We start from the raw sequence: 21,455 nt of genomic DNA, 5'->3' as shown, positions 1-21,455 counted from the left end.
TTCATTTTTTTTCTGTATTAGTGTGTCAGTAGACTGCTCTTTATAGTACATTTTTTGATATTTAGAAACTTTTCATTTATTTATTTTTGAAAGCATCTTCGCTTTACTTTTTTTCTTTTACATGTGCCTAAGACTTTTGCACAGTACTGTATATATATATGTTACATTCTATTTAGATAATGTTGTTTTTGATTGCTCATTGTAATTCTCGGGCACCATTCTCAGCACCATTGTAAATGGTAAATGTGGCTCCTGAGATTTAAATAAAGGTTGAATGAATGAATTTTATAATTAAAAAACATGATTGGTTTAAGAGCACAGGTCAAGAATGGCTTGTAGGCATACACAGTGCATAAAATGAATGTATTCCGGTTTATATGTCTTAGGATTTTAGCATATTTCAGGTGTGAAATCTGCTTCTGAAAGGAAAGATTTTAACATACAGTATCTCAAGTGTTGCTGTGTTGGGAGATGTTTTAATCTCTCTCAGCCTAAACATCACTCACTCACACTTCATTTCTGGGCTTAGCCTTCAGCACTATGTTTTGATAATGGGACATAATTATCTCCTATCACTTGCTCTTGCTCTCTGCTGCTGTTGCTTATATAGTTATATAGTTATATATAATATTTGCGCTCTCCTTCACAGTAGGGGTTTGATGGGTGCGGAGATGGCAGATGATGCCGATACAGGCATGCCGCACTCAAACAAAATATATTTTTTTTAAGTATGTTATTCAACAGAAATAAATGAAGATGTCTGTAACAGAGTCTGCAAAAAATATAAATGCTTATGATTGCATTCTTGGATAGTGTTGCTATTTTTAAGACTAGGCCTATACCTCATAGAAATGTATGCACTTGTGATGACTCAATCCATTTTAACAAACTTGCTTGTGTTAGTGCTGCGGACCATATTTAACAAATGGGAAAATAAATGCTTACCAGTCAAAATTCCCAGTCACTGAATGTGAAAAGTTAGATTTATGTTAAATGTATCTTTAGCAAAAACAAATGTATGTTCCCTAGGTAAAAAGGTAAAAGGTTTTGAGGTGCACACTGCTGATAAGAGGTCAAGTAATTACCAATAACATGAGTGGAGACACTGTGCAGACTCAGCACGTATAATCATAGTAATTTCTTTCAGACCTTTTTCTGAAATAAAGCATGGGCATTGAGACTATTTGAAAAATGGCAGAATGTAGGTTTTGGAATGACCTGCCGCGTAATTGGACCCATGTTTATTAATAGGAACCAGAAAATGAGCCTGACAGGCGTAGCTCCGCACTTCCAGCTGTAGGAAATATCTTGTGTAATTTTATGATCTGATTATTTCAACATTAATAAATCTTTTTGGGGAGACTTGTTCACTGGCTGTGCGGTCTTGCAGAGTAGATGTGTGTATTTATTCTAAGTGGACTTGAAGTGAGGGTGTGAGGTGGTTGCAGAGAGTTGCCACTACACTATTTTTCTTATCTTGTTATGGGCTCCGTCTTTGTTTGGACTAGCATGTGTTCTTTGTGCCCGATGGACCCGTGTCCCCTCGGATTGTGATGTCTGAATTCTGTTATGTCTAAAATAAACATATCTGTTATTACGTTTTATGTGTAAAAGTCATGATGACTTCAAAATGAGTACAATTCTAATTGTAGCATATATCATACGTTGGTACACCTCCCTTAGTTCTTTCCATGAGTAGACTAGTGACATATTTTACTAAGTTACTATAAAGCAGTGGTTCTCAACGTGGGGTCCGGGGACCACCAGGGGTCCTTGAGGGGGTTCCAGGGGGTCCCCAGCAAATTGATGAATTGTTAAACTTCACCATTATTTCATTTACAAGAAGTTAATACAATTAGAGAATGTAGAAGAATGACTGTTTTGATCATAGTTTCACTGTTATCTCTCTACCTACAATACAGATAGTCATGGAATTCTGGACAAAATCATATCTGACCATAAAAATATTCTAAGATTTGGGTCAGAGAGATAAAATTTCAACAAATGGGGGTCCGTGGCCTTAATTTGTACTAAATTAGGGGTGCTTGATATGAAAAGGGTTGAGAATCACTGCTATAAAGTACTGCTGCTTCAGGTAAATTTACTCAAAGTGCAAAATGTACTGAAGTAAAATTGAGAGCAACTCATTAAAACGTATTCATCAACTATTTTCTGCATTTTCTAAAATAGTACCCTGAAAATAGCTGATTACTCATTTTGTCGCTAGCAGATATTTTGATTAGGGGTGGTCCCTTTTTAATCCTATCTATAAAGCTATATTTAAAGCGTATTTTTGATGTCCAGAATGCTCAAAATGACTCCAGTAGAAATAACATTTTGAAAGTACTCAAAAAGTAGTATTTCTTCAAAAATTCCATTCCATCTCCAGGTCATGATTCAAAACATATTTTGATTCTTAAAAAAATAAAGAACACAAGCACAGATTATGGCAAGCCGTTTTAACATTGAATTACTCAAGGAAATAAAAAATTACAAAATAGATGACATTGTGACTAGTGAAATGGTGATTCTTCACACAAACTATTCATTTCTGACTTGTAAAAATGTGAATTTGGGATATCTAGATATCTACATACCCACAATCTTGACTAGTGAAAATGTAAAATCTTGATATCTATAATTTTATAATAACCAGTCAAAATGTTATTTCCATATCTAACAAATATTCATGATTAGTCAAAATGTTAATTCTAGATATCTCGAACTCACGCCCCACCTCTTTTTTGAGGCAAACAAATGACAAGTGCTGTAGACTGCAAAATTAAACTTTACATTGCCAGATCAATCTTTATACTGAAACATGATTAGTTGGTTGGAAGAGTTTATAAAGTTGGTTGGAAGAGTTTATAGACTTAATAGGGATGGAAAGAGCTGCCGCCACACTAAGGCACCTTGATCTGGGCCTAGAGGGATTGTGGGATACAATAAGGTCATATTTGAACTCCTTACCGGATTATGTGTAATGGTGTACAACATGATGAGCTGCAACAAGAAGATTTTCAAGCATCTTTTGTTAAAAAACAAAACAAAAAAACAGCTACATTAAGTATTTATTGATGCCCCCCCTCTTTCCTCATATTCCTTTGTTTGCTTTTGTGCCCATATGTTGTTTTGCATTTTTTGTATGTCATTTGTGTTTGCATTGTGTATGTATGTATGTGTTGAATGCCCAGTCTGTAAAACAAAAGGAAAAATTATTTTTTTAAAAATTAAAAAAATACTCCATTTCCAGTTAACATTATCAGCTGGGGCCAGTTGCATAAAGCTAGTTTAAGACAAGTCTAAGCCTTAGACTGGTCTTAGATTCTCAGGTTGGAATAGTCTAATTAAGACTGTCTGTTACTTAAATATTACAACTGACTTATTTTGAGGTAGGAATGTTAGCCACCTTTCCCCTGGCTAATCTTGAGGTAAGAATTTTGTTGTTATGGCAACGAGTCTGCCTAACTGTCAGAGTGGGACGTTTAAATACTGAAGCTATTTCATAAAGAATGGCAAATCTTTGGTTTTTGGGAAGAGTCTGAAGATGAGAGAGAGTCTTTAGAGACAGAAACAACCCATTAGAGATCTACAACAACCAAGAAGTAGTAGGAACAGGTAAATATAAGTGTCTATAGCAAGTTTGACTTAAAGTCACATTTAAGTCTAAGACTAGGTCTATCTTTATGCAACTGGCCCCTGGGCTACCACTCCTGACACTTTGTTATATCTGTTGTCAACTGTTGGCCAGCATTCCTACTACAGATGCTTCTAGCTAAAGAATCAGAGCAATGTTACCCAAATGGATGGTAAGCCTATACTGTCACTATCACAAAGGCATTCCCTGCCTCATCTGTTAACCTCTCTGATGCTGATTGATCATCTCTGTAATCACTGTTCAGTGCAGGTGGCCTGCTGTGTTCGCCATGCGCAGGCGAACTGTACTCCAGGAGGGGCCTTCTTGTGGGCGTGTGCCCGTATGAATCGGTGGTCTGGTGAGTGGTGTGCGGTGAGCGTGGAGTCATATAATGAGTGGTACCTGAACCCACAAAATGCTGCACCAGCAGCTCGATATTAGAGTTCAGACGGTCCATCGTAGATGACCACCGGCTCATTGTCTGCGCGAACTCGCCGTCGGTCGCCTCTAATCGTTGAAGGAGCCGCCTCTTAATGTCCAGATCCTCCTGTACAACGGAACGCATGGAGAGTTTTCTCTTGAGTTTCTCTCTCCTGTAGCCGCTCGGTCTCCGGTGTCGATTCGCCACCGTCTCTGCAGACGCGGCATCCTCTGCAACTCCGTCCCCACCCGGCACGGAGGACGACCCGGTGTCCGGCAGGCTGGCGATCGATTCCGCGGCCTCCACCGCCATGTCGCCGGTCTCGATACCCTGGGTTATCGCAGGAGTACCAGGAGATCTTCCCCAAATGGACTCACAGAGTTCAAAATAGAGCATGACTACTCGCCCATGGCCACTTTTTCTACCCGAATGGACTGCTTGCCTGTATTTGATCCGTATGGCCTTGAGTTTGTTAGTCAATTGACCTGTGAACACAAAACAAAACATTAGGAAGGTTAAAAACACGATCCGGTTTAAAACTTTTGGGCTATTAGCCAGCGTAGCAGATGCTTTTTTTTTTGTAAAAAAACAGAATCGGCCACTGTATCCAATTCTGGCCACTCCGTCACTCGCGTAATTTCCGGTGTTTACCGGGGGCACGTTCAATCTGAAAACAGTGTGCACCGTTTTGCTACGGTTTCCAGGTTTAACGTCATGTTTCCTCAAAACAGTGTGAAACGGTGTGCAATGGGCTTGGAGGTACGTTGTCTCTCGTTTGGTGGGTGTGTCAGAGGTGTTACCCAATCAGCAGCGACGTGTATATAAACCCTGCCGTATTAAAAAGGTAGTGCGCACAGACATATTTGATACATAAGACATGTTTGTATCTTTTGCTATTGTATGTACCATTGTGGAGTGACACTTTCATAAACTTTTCTACTCCACTCTACTCCTCTAAATATATAATGGTAAATATTACAATGTCATATCACAACAACAGTGATCAGCAATAATGATAGGCCTAATACTTATAATAAAATAATTAGCTCATATAGATCACAGTAGAACAGTAGAACAGCAGAACACAGTCTCGAAGGTAAGAAGTGGATTATCCGTCACCTGAAATGTTTGCCTTGTCATCCTGAAATGCGAGGCAAATGTTGGATCACTATAATTAGGAACCACAGTTTCCACATAGGCTACCCCTTCACTCGATTGGGATGTTCTCTGCTATTCTGGACGGCAAGGGCAGTGACTGTAACATCCAGGGGCGGACTGGCCATCGGGAGTACCGGGAGTTTTCCCAGTGGGCCGCTGGACAATTGGGCCGATAAACCACATAGTATTAAAATAGAGACAAAAAACATGCAGTTGAAAATCGATTGGTATGTGCCTAGATCGACTGGCCCATAGTGTTGTGGCTACTGGCCCACACAGGGGTGGGGCGCGGCCGTTTTAATATGATAGGCTATGGTCTACCAAATAGTTTAACATATCCCTACCTCGTAGCCAGTTAACTACCTCGTAGCCACCCCTTTCCCATCGCTGTTGTCAATCAGACACTGCACATCACAACGTGTACCTAACCCCTAGCCCGTGTATCGGTGCGTTAAAATGGATAAAAAAAACATGCTACCAAATGGTAGGGTGGTGCTGAAAAGCTGAGGGGGGAAAAAAAGAAGTCACTCGAGGCAGATGCAGCAAAGTGCCTCAAAATTACTCACTATATGTTTGGTGGAGACGGCAGTGAGGATGGCCCCAGTACTAGCGGTGAACAACACAATACGTCCATGGGTGAACATAGTGAGCCCAGCAATGAGACAGACAGCAGAGATGAGGGCAAAACAGCAGAGTCAGAGCCAGCACAGCCCCCAGAGCCCAGGCAAAGCACCAGTGACATGGTAAGGTTGATGATGATAAGGCTTATTTGGCTAGCTTGCTTTTTAGCCATATCAGTCGCAAATGAGGTAGCTACACAGATATCAATGAGACATTCTAATATGATGACTTACTGTTTTTTGTTTGATTAGCTTAGACTAACCACAAATCAGATCTTTTTTCCGGGTTTAATGAAACAAAAACTACTAAAATGATAAATGTGGGCCCTGTATTTCTCAAGCTGCTGTACTGTCTACAAGCCACTAGGCTTGTATGTTACATGTACACTATAATTTATTTGTTGTACTCAAGGGCTCAGGGTAGGTGATTACTTTACTTGAGGAGAGCTAGATAGTGTTGAAAATGTATTTTAATCGCTCGTTTCGTGATGTACTTGCATAAAATTCTGAAGAATGCAGGAATAAAGGTCTCTAAAGATCCAGACAAATGCTTTGTCCGGAGGGTGGGCTGACCAGGGACAAATTCCCGGGCCATTTTTTTGCCCCAGTCCGCCCCTGGTAACATCAAGCGTATTTTGTAGTATTAAATATGGATTTAATCCGATTTTATCAAGCTCCGAAAATTCTTCCAAAAGAACGCAAAGAATGGCCTTCTCAGCTGCCATAGCTGCAACGCTTGCTAACACAACGGGGTGTTCAACGCACCACCGTTTCGGTTTAAATAAACGCTTTGCTACGTTTTGTCGGGGCTGAACGCAGGGCGGCATTTTTGTACGGAGTTCCCAACCGAAAGCTAAGTGATGTAAATTCATATACATTTCAGAAGCTAGGTATCAAATTTCATAAATATCTGTACACATTTAAGCATATAAAACACTAAGTTACGAACTTAGTCACGAACAAGAAGCGGGAAGCCTTAAATCCCACTTTGGGCGACAGTTAGCTAACTACTTCATGTAGAGAATCGGTATTGGCTGATAAATGGAAAAATAAGAGCTTTGTGTACATAGCCTGCACTTCTTACAAGTATTAACATTGTGAAGGTACAGGAAGGGTTAATATTGAGTATATGAATGAGTATTGAGTATCGAATACACCGACACGGACGAAAGTGTCCGGAATTGGATACGAATTTTGAATCTCAAAAATAGGTGCGCTATCATCCATTTGCAGGGACTGGAAGAAAATCAATTACAAGTCAAGGTAAAAGCGATATTAAACTTTTAAAAAGGCAGATGGGGTATTGTTAATTTATGAGAAACTTCAGCGAAAACAGTACAGGATGAAATATATTGGTATATGATTGTGATTTTTTTGGTCATATACTGTCTGGAATTGGATGCCCTGATGTTAACCAAAACATTATATATAGGCCTACATACCTTTTGTGAGTTCATCCCTCGTGTGTGTGTACCCCTTTCCCATTGCCATGGCTTCCTCCGGCGATGGATAACGCTCCCGGTACCGCTCGAATATGTCGCCGTATTTGCTTAGCGACGACTCCCAATCTATGTTTTCCGCCGCCTTGATCGACTTATACTCATGTGTTACTTTCAGTAACAGTTCCGCCTCGTGGTCGGTCCAAGCAAAGAAATCCCTGGTCGTACTTTTCGCCATTGCTGTTCTTCCTCCATAGTATTTTCTGCAACTAAGCAACGAACCGCAGAGTGGGCAATCTGCTTCCTGTTTACACCGGCACGCGCATGCCCAGTGTACGTGAATGGTCATGTGACATGCGTTTTCAGGCGTGTTAGTATGGACGAGATTATTTCTGAAATGCTCTTGTGGACGGAGATCGTTTTCGTTATTAGTGTGGATGTGGCCTCTTTCTCCTCTTTCCCCTCTCCTCCAAGATGCCTGAAACTCCTCTCCAATAGCAAACCGACCTCCATACCCCATGCCCCGGTTCTCTAGAACTGGTGATTCTCAACCTTTTTCATATCAAGGACCCTAATTCAGTCCACATTAGAGCCACAGACCCCCATCTGATGAGATTTTCTCTCTTGGAACCAAATCTGAGAATATTTTATATTGTTAGATAGAATTCCATGACTATCTGTATTGCAGGTAGAGAGATAACAGTGAAACTATCAGAATCAGAATCAGAAATACTTTATTGATCCCCGAGGGGAAATTGGGTTACATTGCAGTTGCTCACATTGTAGAAGAGAATATATATAAGCATAGAGAAATTATAAGAAATTATAAGAAAAATAGAAATAAGAAAGTAAGAAATAGGCTATATAAAATATGTGCATTATACTACAATATATAACAATGAGTGTCTGACACTCTGAGTTGAAAAGTTTGATGGCCACAGGCAGGAATGACTTCCTGTGACGCTCTGTGGTGCATCTCGGTGGAATGAGTCTTGCACTGAATGTGCTCCTGTGCTTGACCAGCATGTCATGGAGCGGGTGGGAGACATTGTCCAAGATGCCATGTAACTTGGACAGCATCCTCCTCTGTGACACTGCCACCAGAGAGTCCAGCTCCACCCCCACAGCGTCACTGGCCTTGCGGATCAGTTTGTTGAGTCTGTTGGCGTCCACTGCCCTCGACCTGCTGCCCCAGCACACCACAGCAAACAGGAGAGCACTGGCCACCACAGACTCATAAAACATCCTCAGCATTGTCCGGCAGATGTTGAAGGACCTCAGCCTCCTCAAAAAGTAGAGACGGCTCTGGCCCTTCTTGTAGAGAGCTTCAGTGTTCTTAGCCCAGTTCAGTTTATTATCAATGTACACTCCCAGGTACTTGTAGTCCTCCACAGTGTCCACACTGACCCCCTCGATGGAAACAGGGGTCACCGGTGTCTTGGCCCTCCTCAGATCCACAACCAGCTCCTTTGTCTTTGCCACGTTGAGCTGCAGATGGTTCTGCTCACACCATGTGACATAGTTTCCCACCACAGCCCTATACTCAGCCTCCTCACCCTTACTGATACATCCAACTATAGCAGAGTCATCAGAGAACTTCTGAAGATGGCAGGACTCTGTGTGGTAGTTGAAGTCTGTGGTGTAGAGGGTGAAGAGGAAGGGAGACAGGACTGTCCCCAGTGTTGCTGACCACTCTGTCTGACACACAGTGTTGCAAGCGCACATACTGTGGTCTGCCAGTCAGGTAGTTGACAATCCAGGACACGAGGGGGGCGTCCACCTGCATCGCTGTCAGCTTCTCACCCAGTAGAGCCGGCCGGATGGTGTCGAAAGCACTGGAGAAGGTAAATGATGGCGTCCTCAACTCCAAGTCGGGGCTGGTAGGCGAACTGGAGGGGGTCCAAGAGTGGCTTGACCATGGGTCGGAGCTGTTCCAGGACAAGTCTCTCCAGGGTCTTCATGATGTGGGAGGTCAATGCCACCGGTCTGTAGTCCTTGGAGCCAGCGGGACGCGGCGTCTTTGGCACAGGAACGAGGCAGGACGTCTTCCACAGCACGGGGACCCTTTGAAGACTCAGGCTCATGTTGAAGACATGGTGAAGTACTCCACATAGCTGGGGGGGCACAGGCTTTGAGCACCCTGGGGCTGACACCATCAGGGCCTGCAGCCTTGCTTGAGTGGAGTCTCATCAAGCTGTCTTCTTACATGGTCAGCTGTGAAGCACACTGTAGAGGTTACAGGTGGGGTGGGGGGGGTGGGGGGGTGGAGTCGTCAGGTTGGAGAGGGCAGTCGGTCTGGGAGCCAGAGGGGGTAGGGGGTGGGAGGTGGGGGGTGGGGGGGGGACCCTCATTGGAGGATGGGGGGCTGTAGGAAGGGGGGGGGTAGATGGTGGTTGGAGGCAGACAACAGATGAGTCAAGGGGGGGCTGGGCAGGGGTCACCGTGTCAAATCTATTGAAGAACAGATGAAGTTTGTTGGCTCTGTCCAAGCCGCCTTCTGCCCCTCTGCCGCCAGTCGGCCTGAAACCAGTGATGGTCTTCATGCCACTCCAGACCTCTCTCATGTTGTTCTGCTGGAGTTTCCGCTCCAGCTTCCTCCTGTACTTCTCTTTAGCCTCCCGGATCTTCACTTTCAGGTCTATGATCAAAACAGTCATTCTTCTACATTCTCTAATTCTGTTAACTTCTTGTAAATGAAATGATGCTGAAGTTTAACGATTCATCAGTTTGCTGGGGACCCCCTGGAACTCCCTCAAGGACCCCTGGTGGTCCCCGGACCCCACGTTGAGAACCATGTGTATGCAGGTTTTCATTCCAACCAAACACTACAACAGCTGATTTCACTTTCAGCCAGACAGTAGGCCAAGTGATGAAAAGCTGTGAAATGAGCGTAAACTCTGAAAATCAGATTTACGTTGCCATGGATAAAAATTATGTGAAAATAACGTTACTCCACCACAAATTGGATTCTGTGACAATAACACGAATTGGATTCTGTGACAATAACACGAATTGGATTCTGTGACAATAATCGGTTACGTTTAAGCAATAACGGTTAAGTTTAGGCAAGTAAAACAACTTTGGTTAAGGGTAAGGTTAAGGTTAGGGTTACGTTTAGGTGACTAAAACCACTTTGGTTAAGGTTAGGGTTAGGCGACTAAAACAACTTGGTTAAGGTTAGGGAAAGGCCTTGGTCATGGCTAAATAAGAGGGATAGGGGCTGCGGTCAAATAGTCTTTTTTGCTTAGGAAGGTTCCTAACTGAGTGAAATGACCCGGAAGTATCTAAGTGGCAGCCATGATAAGAGCTGGTTGAATTCTCTAAATGCTAAGGAAAGGTGCTTCAATGCTTCCTAACTTAGCTCCTTTAGCATAGGATACACTGGACCATCCTTTACAAAAGGAAAGGAGATAATTCCGTCCCACAATTCCTTGCGGCAGCAACCTTTAAAGCGACGCACCGTTCGGCCGTTCACAAAAACAAACGATCATGACCGACAAGGGATGCAGATCATCATGTAAGTTACCGCTTATTAAGCAGTTTCCATCTTAAGCCATAACTTGCTAATATGCTTATATGTTTTGAACTTTCAACAATATGTTAAACCCATAGGTGAACTATGAACGTTACGCTGATTAAAGTGAAGTTAACATTGTAGTGTAACCTATGCTCAGTTTGCATTAGTTATTTCTTCATTCTGAGCATTGTTGTATTGCCAGCCTTTAGGAATAGGCTATCATTAATTAATTTTACTTACGTCACAGATGCTGAAACCCTTGCCTTAATAAAGGCAAGGGTTAAACTGGGGCGAAGTATCCAAGATGCGCTTTTAGTAGTCCATCTTTGGAACATTGTAGTTTCACCACGGCAGACCCACGTCATTAACATCCGCCATCGCATAATTACGTAGCCTAGTGCAAGTGCAGTCGGATTCTGTCAGCACCGCGGTTGTCTTTTCCTAAGCCCTTATGAATTCTCCTTCGCATCTTTCCTTGACCTCATGACGTTTTCCATCGAGGTCCAGGAAAAGTGGTTAGGAAAAGACATAGGACGTATTTTTTTGACTATTCGACCGCAGCTAGGGTTAGGGTTTAACTTTCGCTAAAAAAAAATAAAACTCACAATTGAAATCTTCTTTGTATAAGCTGGAATTGAACCCTGGTCGCTGGCATTGAAGGCACGTAGGCTCATCCACCACCCCGACCAATCAACACCCTTACTTTTCACTGCACTACTTCAATGTGAGACTATTTGAAAATGACTCCAGTAGAAATACAATTTTGAAAGTACTCAAAAAGTAGTATTCCTTCAAAAATTCCATTCCATCTCCAGGTCATGATTCAAAACATATCTTCATTGTTAAAAAATAAAGAACACAAGCACAGATTATGGCAAGCCGTTTTAACATTTAATTAAAAATTACAAAATAGATTGTGACTAGTGAAATGTGATCTTGACACAAACTATTAATTTCTGACTGAATTTGGGATATCTAGATATATACATACCCATAATCTTGACTAGTTAAAAAGTAAAATCTTGATATCTATAATTTTATCATAACCAGTCAAAATGTTATTTCCATATCTAACAAATATTCATGATTAGCCAAAATGTTAATTCTAGGTATCTCGAACTCACGCCCCACCTCTTTTTTGAGGCAAACAAATGACGAGTGCTGTAGACTGCAAAATTAAACTTTACATTGCCAGATCAATCTTTATACTGAAACATCATTGTGTGAAATTATGTCAATAATTATTTCTGACCACTACCTGCCATTGAATGTTGGTGCTACATTCAACAACTCAACTGAATCCATCTTAAAGCAGAGGCGCAATGACAGTCGCAGTGACCCAGTCAGAGATTTCTTATCATTCCATACCATACTCCATTTCCAGTTAACATTATCAGCTGAGCTACCACTCCTGACACTTTGTTATATCTGTTGTCAACTGTTGATTGTTGATTTTGCAACGTTGGCCAGCAGCCCCACTACAGATTATGGCTGCAACTAACGATTGTTTTCATTGTCGATTAATCTATTGATTATTTTCTCAATTAATCGATTAGTTGTTTGGTCTATAAAATGTCCGAAAATGGTGAAAAATGTGGATCAGTGTTTCCCAAAGCCCAAGATGACGTCCTCAAATGTCTTGTTTTGTCCACAACCCAAAGATATTCAGTTTACTGTCATAGAGGAGTAAAGAAACCAGAAAATATTCATATTTGAGAAGCTGGAATCAGAGAATTTTGACTTATTTTTCTTAAAAAATTACTCAAACCGATTAATCGATTATCAAAATAGTTGGCGATTAATTTAATAGTTGACAACTAATCGATTAATCGTTGCAGCTCTACTACAGATGCTTCTAGCTAATGTTTGAATCTGTCACTATTCAGAGCAATGTTACCCAAATGGATAGTAAGCCTATACTGTCACTATCACAAAGGCATTCCCTGCCTCGTCTGTTAACCTCTCTGATGCTGATTGATCATCTCTGTAATCACTGTTCAGTGCAGGTGGACTGCTGTGTTCGCCATGTGCAGGCGGCCTTCCTGTGGGCGTGTGCCCGTATGAATCGGTGGTCTGGTGAGTGGTGTGCGGTGAGCGTGGAGTCATATAATGAGTGGTACCTGAACCCACAAAATGCTGCACCAGCAGCTCGATATTAGAGTTCAGACGGTCCATCGTAGATGACCACCGGCTCATTGTCTGCGCGAACTCGCCGTCGGTCGCCTCTAATCGTTGAAGGAGCCGCCTCTTAATGTCCAGATCCTCCTGTACAACGGAACGCATGGACAGTTTTCTCTTGAGTTTCTCTCTCCTGTAGCCGCTCGGTCTCCGGTGTCGATTCGCCACCGTCTCTGCAGACGCGGCATCCTCTGCAACTCCGTCCCCACCCGGCACGGAGGACGACCCGGTGTCAGGCAGGCTGGCGATCGATTCCGCGGCCTCCACCGCCACGTCGCCGGTCTCGATACCCTGGGTTATCGCAGGAGTAGCAGGAGATCCTCCCCAAATGGACTCACAGAGCTCAAAAAAGAGCAAAACTACTCGCCCATGGCCACTTTTTCTACCCGAATGGACTGCTTGCCTGTATTTGATCCGTATGGCCTTGAGTTTGGAAGTCAATTGACCTGTGAACACAAAACAAAATTTTAGGAAGGTTAAAAACACGACCCGTTTAAAACTATTGGGCTATTAGCCAGCGTTGCAACGGAATTGGACACTGTATCCAATTCCGGCCACTTGGTCACTCGCGTAATTTCCAGTGTTTACCAGCAGTCGAACAGTAGAACAGCAGAACACAGTCTTGAAGGTAAGAAGTGGATTATCCTTCAGGCTCCGAAAATTCTAAGAATGTCCTTCTCAGCTGCCATAGTTGCAACGCTTGCTAACACAACGGGGTGTTCAACGCACCACCGTTTCCGTTTAAATAAACGCTTTGCTACGTTTTGTGGGGCTGAACGCAGGGCGGCATTTTTATACGGAGTTCCCAACCGAAAGCTAAGTGATGTAAATTCATACACATTTCAGAAGCTAGGTCTCAAATTTCATAAATATCTATACACATTTAAGCATATAAAACACTAAGTTACGAACTTAGTCACGAACAAGAAGCGGGAAGCCTTAAATCCCACTTTGGGCGACAGTTAGCTAACTACTTCATGTAGAGAATCGGTATTGGCCGATAAATGGAAAAATAAGAGCTTTGAGTACATAGCCTGCACTTCTTACAAGTATTAACATTGTGAAGGTACAGGAAGGGTTAATAAAGGGCTAATATTCAGTATATGAATGAGTATTGAGTATCGAATACACCGACACGGACGAAAGTGTCCGGAATTGGATACGAATTTTGAATCTCAAAAATAGGTGCGCTATCATCCATTTGCAGGGACTGGAAGAAAACCAAGGTAAAAGTCAAGGTAAAAGCGATACTTAACTTTAAAAAAGACAGATGGAAGATTGTTAATTTATGAGAAACTTCAGCGAAAACAGTACAGGATGAAATATATTGGTATATGACTGTGATATTTTTGGTCATATACTGTCTGGAATTGGATGCCCTGATGTTAACCAAAACATTATATATAGGCCTACATACCTTTTGTGACTTCATCCTTCGTGTGTGGGTACCCCTTTCCCATTGCCACGGCTTCCTCCGGCGATGGATAACGCTCCCGGTACCGATCGAATATGTCGCTGTATTTGCTTTGCGTCGACTCCCAATCCATGTATTCCGCCGCCTTGATCGCCTTATACTGATGTGTTACATTCAGTAACAGTTCCACCTCGTCGTCGGTCCAAGCAAAGAATTCTCTGGTCATACTTTTCGCCATTGCTGTTCTTCCTCCGTAGTATTTTCTGCAACTAAAGCAACCAACCGCAGAGTAGACAATGTGCTTCCTGTTTACACCGGCACGCGCATGCCCAGTGTACGTGAATGGTCATGTGATATGCGTTTTCAGGCGCGTTAGTAGGATGGAGATTATTTCTGAAACGCTCGTGTGGACGGAGATCGTGATCGTTTTCGTTTTAAAACGCCGTTTTAAAACGAAAACGTATTATTGTGTGGATGTGTCTCCTCTCTCCCCTCTCCTCCCAGATGCCTCAAACTCCTCTCCAATAGCAAACCGACCTCCATACCCCATGCCCCCATTCTCTAGAGCAGTCTCCAACCACGTGCCATCAAGATCCATGTGTATGCAGGTTTTCATTCCAACCAAACACTACAACAGCTGATTTCAATCATTAGCACACTTTCAGCTGGACAGGAGGCCAATGAGCATAAACGCTGAAAATCAGATTTACGTTGCCATGGACACTCCACCACAAATTGGATTCTGTGACAATAACACGAATTGGATTGTGTGACAATAATCGGTTACGTTTAAGCAATAACAGTTATGTTTAGGCAAGTAAAACAACTTTGGTTAAGGGTAAGGTTAAGGTTACGTTTAGCTGACTAAAACCACTTTGGTTAAGGTTAGGATTAAAGAGTAACTAAACCCCAAAACCACTTTTTTTTCAGTTGAAAACTGCTGTATCTGGGTATTTAGTAGTGTTGTTGATGGATTCAGGTCCAAATCCTGACATTTTAGTGCAAAGTATTTAGATTCTATATGTTATAAATATGCATAGTGACTGCCCTCTACTGGTTGAAACCCGGTTATTACAATTGAATTTTGCTATTGGCTGATAGTGGTGCCAGGTGACGTAGGGTGCCAGCTTTCGGCACCAAGCAAACCCCCCCCCCCCCTATAAAATCAACGTCTGGAGAAAAAAAACTGAGCAGACTGTGGAGAGGAGTGTTAGTCAAGACCAGATTGAGTGGATTGAGTATTGCAGAGTAGTTCGAACAGTTAGCATAGATTGTTTTAGTGTAAATTTTATTGTTTTTTGTGTGTTTACAGTATTTAGTAGGTTAGTTAGCGATTTTAGACCATTGTTAGGTTGTTAGATTTTTTGTTTACAAAAAGTTCTGTCATTATTTATTTGACAAATTACATTGTTTACAAAAAGTTCTGTCATCACTTTCATAGCATCTTCAACCACACAGACAGTGGTGCTGGATAAACACTCTTAAGGTGTTTACTATATATATGCGCACATTGCGCAGCAGAATTTTTTTTCTGACGGTAATGAAACGGACACCGTTGCTATTTTCAAATACCCCGGGATGTAGGTAGTGTTAGTTTTAGCTGGTTTTCATAGTTCAGGTTTCATAGTTCAGGTTTGTGTGTTTTAGATAGTAGTTTGATTAAGCATTAGTTAGTTTTAGTATTTGTTATCTAGTGGCCAGTATGGGTAGCCACTGTCGTTTTCACGGCTGCAAAAACATATGGTTAGTTATGGTTAGGCGACTAAAACAACTTGGTTAAGGTTAGGGAAAGGCCTTGGTCATGGCTAAATAAGAGGGATAGGGTTAGGATTTAACTTTAGCTAAAAAATAAAACTCACAATTGAAATCTTCTTTGTCCTTCTTTGGCCCATCCACTACCCCGACCAATCAACACCCTTACTTTTCACTGCACTACTTCAATGTGAGACTACTTTCTGTTTATAGTCATGCCTCCTTCATCTAACTGTTTCTTGCTGGGGACAGAATTTGAAACCCTTCATGTGGAACCAACACATAATTTGTTAACAAGTCGTGATCAGGTTGAAACCTGTATACACATGGCTCTCAATGGCACATAATTGGAGACCATTGCTAGATCTTGTATGCTGGTTTGCTCCCCTTCCTGACTTCCAGCATCAACTCCTCCCCCGACTGGCTGCATACCAACCACCTTCAAGTCACTCCTCTTCTCAAGAAACCTTCCCTCAACCCATCTATTCTAGTATCACTTCTTTCCAATCTCTCCAAAACTCTTGAGTACCCCTTGAATGCTCCTCTACACTCGGCCCACGCTTTAGATCAGATTGGATCAAACTTTACTTCTGCTCATCAGGCATAGTGGAGAGGATTGCTGTCTTCACAGTGCACCCTCTCCACTGGGGTTCCCCAAGGCTCAGTCCAGGGCCCCCTCCTCCTCTCTCTCAACACTAGGCTACTCACGTCCCACAACTTCTCTAACCATGTGATGCCGTCACACATTTTGGTTCCGTCATCTGGCACTCGGGTTGAGGTGCGCATCTCATCTTGCCCCGCTGACGTCTCCAGCTGGATCTCTGCCCACCACCTCCAATGGGAGCGTATCTATGTTCCCAGGGTCCTATGTTCCCCAGATTTATATGGCACATAATGAGAACATGACAAAGGGTCCTATGTTCCCAGAGTCCTATGTTCCCCAGTTCTACATATGTGCTCTCCCAGGGTCCTATGTTCCCAGGGTCCTATGTTCCCAGGGTCCTATGTTTAACCCTAACCCTAACCCCAACCCTAACCCTAACTAACCATATTAAGCAAATACAGAGCTTTTTCAGGTTCCCATTATGTGCTATATAGAGCTGGGGAACATAGGACCCTGGGAACATAGGACCCTTTGTCATGTACCCTTTATGTGCCATATAAATCTGGGGAACATAGGACCCTGGGAACATAGGAATGACTCCCCTCCAACTCAATCTCAAGGCTGAGCTGCTCTTTTTCCCTGGAAAAGCTTGCCCTATCCATTATTATTATACAAGACCACAGTGACTCCTGCCCAGACCACCAAGAATCTTGGTGTGACAAGTGACCATCATGGAGGCCCACATTGCAGTCATAACCTGATCCTGCAGGTTTACACTCTACAACAGCCATCACATCAGACCTTTCCTCATCAGGGACTCTGCCCAGCTCCTTGCTCAAGATTTAGTCACCTCCTGTCTGGACAACTGCAACTCCCTCTTAGTTGGCCTCCTGAAACATTTCCTCCAGCTCTTCCAGAACACTTCTATTAAATTCAAATCCCTGGATGCATTAGGCTATAGAGGGATCTGCACCCCATACCTCCAGACCACGGTCCAGCCCTCCACCCCATACCTCCAGAGCATTGGCCAGCCCTACACCCCTTTACCTCCAGGCCATGGTCCAGCCCTCCAACCCATACCTCCAGAGCATTGGCCACGCAGCACTACACCCCCATACCTCCAGTTATTATCAATGCTCTATTGATAACATGGTAAATACATTTGTGTGAGTTTGTGCACCCTCAAAAACTTTGCTTGAACCACAGATCCTAAGCTCACCAGTGTTGTGTGATCTAAAGTTCACACTAGCTAAGACCCTTTTCAAAGGGTTCCTCACTAAGTCCGGCTGTTCAGTTCCCTGATGTCCAGACTACTGTGATGAACTCTGGGATTCCCTGCAAAGTGGTCATGCTCACAATAAAGGCTACACTGGTTTGCACTGATAATGCTAACATTAGTGGTAACTTTAACTGCTGAGTAGGGTCCATGCTATTGAAATGATAATTTTACTAAACCATGTATGTAAAGAATGAAAAACCTTGCGCTCAATCAATTTAACTTGGTGCTAGATGCATGAACATAGATCAGAAAACAAAAGGGCAAATCACACTCAAAAATATACTTGATATACTAGTTATATTTATTATCAGAAATTGTAGCTCAGGGTAGCAAAAAACAACACAAATGTTCCAGCCAAAAGTCTTCTTCAGTGTGTGAACTAGTTATGACCATAATCGTTCTTCAAATATCATTTTTGTTAGTGGAAAAACTGGTAACACTTTACAATAAGGGTACATTAATTAAGGGTTAGTTAATGCTTAATTAACAGTTAACTAATCTGTCTGGTAATCATTGTCTGTCATTGTCATTTATTGTCATTGTCTGTCTGGTAATCATTTACTAATGGTGTTCATGTTAACTAAGGTATTCATTTATACATTATTTAATAGTCATCTTTATAAACTATTAAATAATATATAAATTAATACCTTAGTTAAGATGAACACCATTAGTAAAATACACATTAGTTAACTGTTAATTAAGGGTTAGTTAATGCTTATTAAGCATTAACTAACCCTTACCTTAGTGTACCCTTATTGTAAAGTGTTACCGAAAAACTTTGCCATTGACAACAACATCAAATAAAACAAGCAAAAACAATCTAATCAAATTTATTTAAAATGTATTTAACACTGTGCCACAACACAACACACTTAAATCTATTAAAACACTAAAGTGTATAGAACCCTCAACAGCTCAGAGCAGAAAAGCAGCATCCAAACAGTTCAGAATGAAAATAGGGGACAGACTGCTGGTTGCCATGGTGACAAAGAGTTTTTGACAAAGTGGAAAAGGACTCTCCATTACTGTGAAGTTTTTAACAGTATTGTTACGTAACTGTATGTGTTTAGTTTGGAGAAGAAGCGTATTTGCTTGGCATCTGTTCAACAAAAGCATCCATAGGTGAAAGCCATCTGTCTGCCATAGGAAAGGGAGGGAGAAGGCCACCAAATTGATTGAGAACTATTAGTCCCCAGGCTCCCAGGATAGAAGACAGAGGCAGGACAACATCTTCCAGAACTTGCACTCCATCCCCAAGACTCTCAAGTCAAGCGTCTGGATTTCATCACAAAGTACTTTCCCCTCTCTGCAGAGAATAGACTGCTTGTTGAATGTTATAACAGCGACAATTACTTATTGTTTTTCTTGAGCAGTTTTTTTTTTTTCAGGTGTGTGTGTGTGTGTGTTCACATGCACGTGTAGCTAAGCACACTAATGAAAACATTTGTTCTCTTCAGGGATGTGGATTTTCCCTTTTCTATTTTGCTCCTCTAATTCGTGGAGAGCAACCATTTGTTCACCTCTAATTCCCCTCGTCTGCTGTCTGCATACAACTGAGCCCTTTGGCCACTGGCCCAGGGAGTGTATAGAGACATAGAGGGAAACACATAGAGAGGCAGAGAGGGGGGGGGGGGGGGCATTTGCAGGTATTTATTCATTTAAAAGTGTGTGTGTGTGTGTGTGCAAATGTGTGCCCCTCTGTACAAGTGTATTCGCGATTAGACTGTGGTCCATGTCTGTCAAGGTTAAGTAAGGCTAATTAGAAGGGCTTTGCGCTGGAGACGGGTTAGAGGCAAAGGCAGAGCCCTGGAGTTTGGATTTGTGTTGGATTTCCACGCTCTTAGCCCCCCAAATGGTTTCCATATGGCCCAGGCTGAAATGATGACGGGGGTGGCACACTCTGCGAGAGTCGTTTCGGGTTATGTAGACCCTTCGGTGGCACCTTTCAAAGAGGCGGTGAGAGCTGAAAAGTGTCTATGCGAGTGATTAAGGAGAAAGGGATGGACACGTATTTCCTACCTATGCTTTAAAGAAGAGGTACCGCCTATGCACGCCAGCACAAGCCAGCTGGTTACTGCTCCCCGTAGAAGCCGACGTATACACAACAGATCCAATAATGTAAGACAGGTGGCGAGCCCGACCGGCCGTACGTTCGCACACCTTCCCTTCCTCCTCTGAAAAAGCAGGGAAGGGATTAATGATGCTCTCCGCGGAGAAAACACGTCGCACCATCGGAAGAACTGGCCAAGGCTTCCGAGCGGTTGGATCACGAGCGTTTCTTCGCCGCGGCCCAAATCGCTTAGGATTCATAAAATGGCCCTAAACGACCGGTTTAAACGGTGCAAAAACAAACCCGAGGCCAATTTGTGTAGCTCCAAAAACAGTGGAAGCAGCATTTTACAGCCGAGGCACTGCAAGAAATGACACAGCCCATTAGAAAGCTGTTAGGATTAATAGATGGCTTAAATGTGCAGCTAATGGAGTTTGTGATCAGCCACTTTGCTCGGTCATGTTAAGCTTATTTTACACCGGTTGCCAAGCTATTTGCGTGCAACAGAAATAACATGTTGGACAGCGTAATGACAAAACAATCAAGGACTCTCTGACTCTTGAAACTTAATTGAACCTGAAACTAATTGCGTAGATCACAAACATGTAGAAATGCACAGTCAAGTGAACAAGTGATATATATCGTTTTTCCATTCTGTAAAGTCTTTTTAAGTACAGCTGGGACTGGAAATCAAACACAACTCCAGTTTTCAATCCCATATGTAGAACATAGACATCCCCATCAGACTTCTAGATCCAATTACTGAAATGAATGTAATTATTATTTTCTAGATCCTGATTACTGAAATAAATGTATTGATTATTCATATACTATCTATCTATCTATCTATCTATCTATCTATCTATCTATCTATCTATCTATCCGTCTGTATGTGTGTGTGTGTGTGCGTATGTGTGTGTGTGTGTGTGTGTGTGTAAAGGGTGTATATGTCAGACATAATCACTTCAATGTGTATACTATGTCTATGTTATACTTATGTCTGTGATTGTTTGGAAGCCTTTGAGTTGTTGTTTTTTTAACAAAATATTGTTCAATTCATGCATTCATTGCATTTAGCTGATGTTTTTATCTAGTGTGATTTTTAATGAGTGTTGAATGACCTCATAGACTGCCAACCACGCACCTACTATTAAGGAGTGCAAGGCTCAAAGACACAGTACCCAGACAAAAGATATGACAAATATTCCTGTCACAAGAATGATTGTGTATGATAGTTGGGTTTTTTTTTGCAAGTAACAACACAAGTACAGAAGAAGACGAGGGGGAGGCAGATGTGTTTCATTCCACCATTGGGGTAATAATAATAAAAAAAAATTACACAGAGCAATGAGTAATGAAATATCGCAGATGAGTTCATTTCAT

General features: G+C 42.2%; 1 protein-coding gene across 1 annotated transcript; it reads right to left on the bottom strand.

The window, feature by feature from the left end:
* Positions 1–11,757: 11,757 nt before the first annotated feature.
* Positions 11,758–14,631, bottom strand: LOC139653188 (uncharacterized). Its single transcript, XM_071530163.1, has 2 exons — positions 14,388–14,631; positions 11,758–13,416 (listed from the first exon to the last, which is right to left on the bottom strand). Exons 1-2 carry the CDS (start codon positions 14,620–14,622, stop codon positions 12,707–12,709), a joined length of 945 nt encoding a protein of 314 aa, XP_071386264.1. The 5' UTR covers positions 14,623–14,631; the 3' UTR covers positions 11,758–12,706.
* Positions 14,632–21,455: the final 6,824 nt, after the last annotated feature.

This window comes from Centroberyx affinis, unplaced genomic scaffold (genome assembly GCF_046629955.1).
Source record: "Centroberyx affinis isolate AG114_WGS23_722 - 3 ecotype Tasmania unplaced genomic scaffold, CSIRO-AGI_Caff_v1 ptg001889l_1, whole genome shotgun sequence".
NCBI lineage: Eukaryota > Metazoa > Chordata > Actinopteri > Beryciformes > Berycidae > Centroberyx > Centroberyx affinis.
Note: the sequence above shows the minus strand (reverse complement) of the source record. Positions and strands in the feature narration are given on the sequence as shown.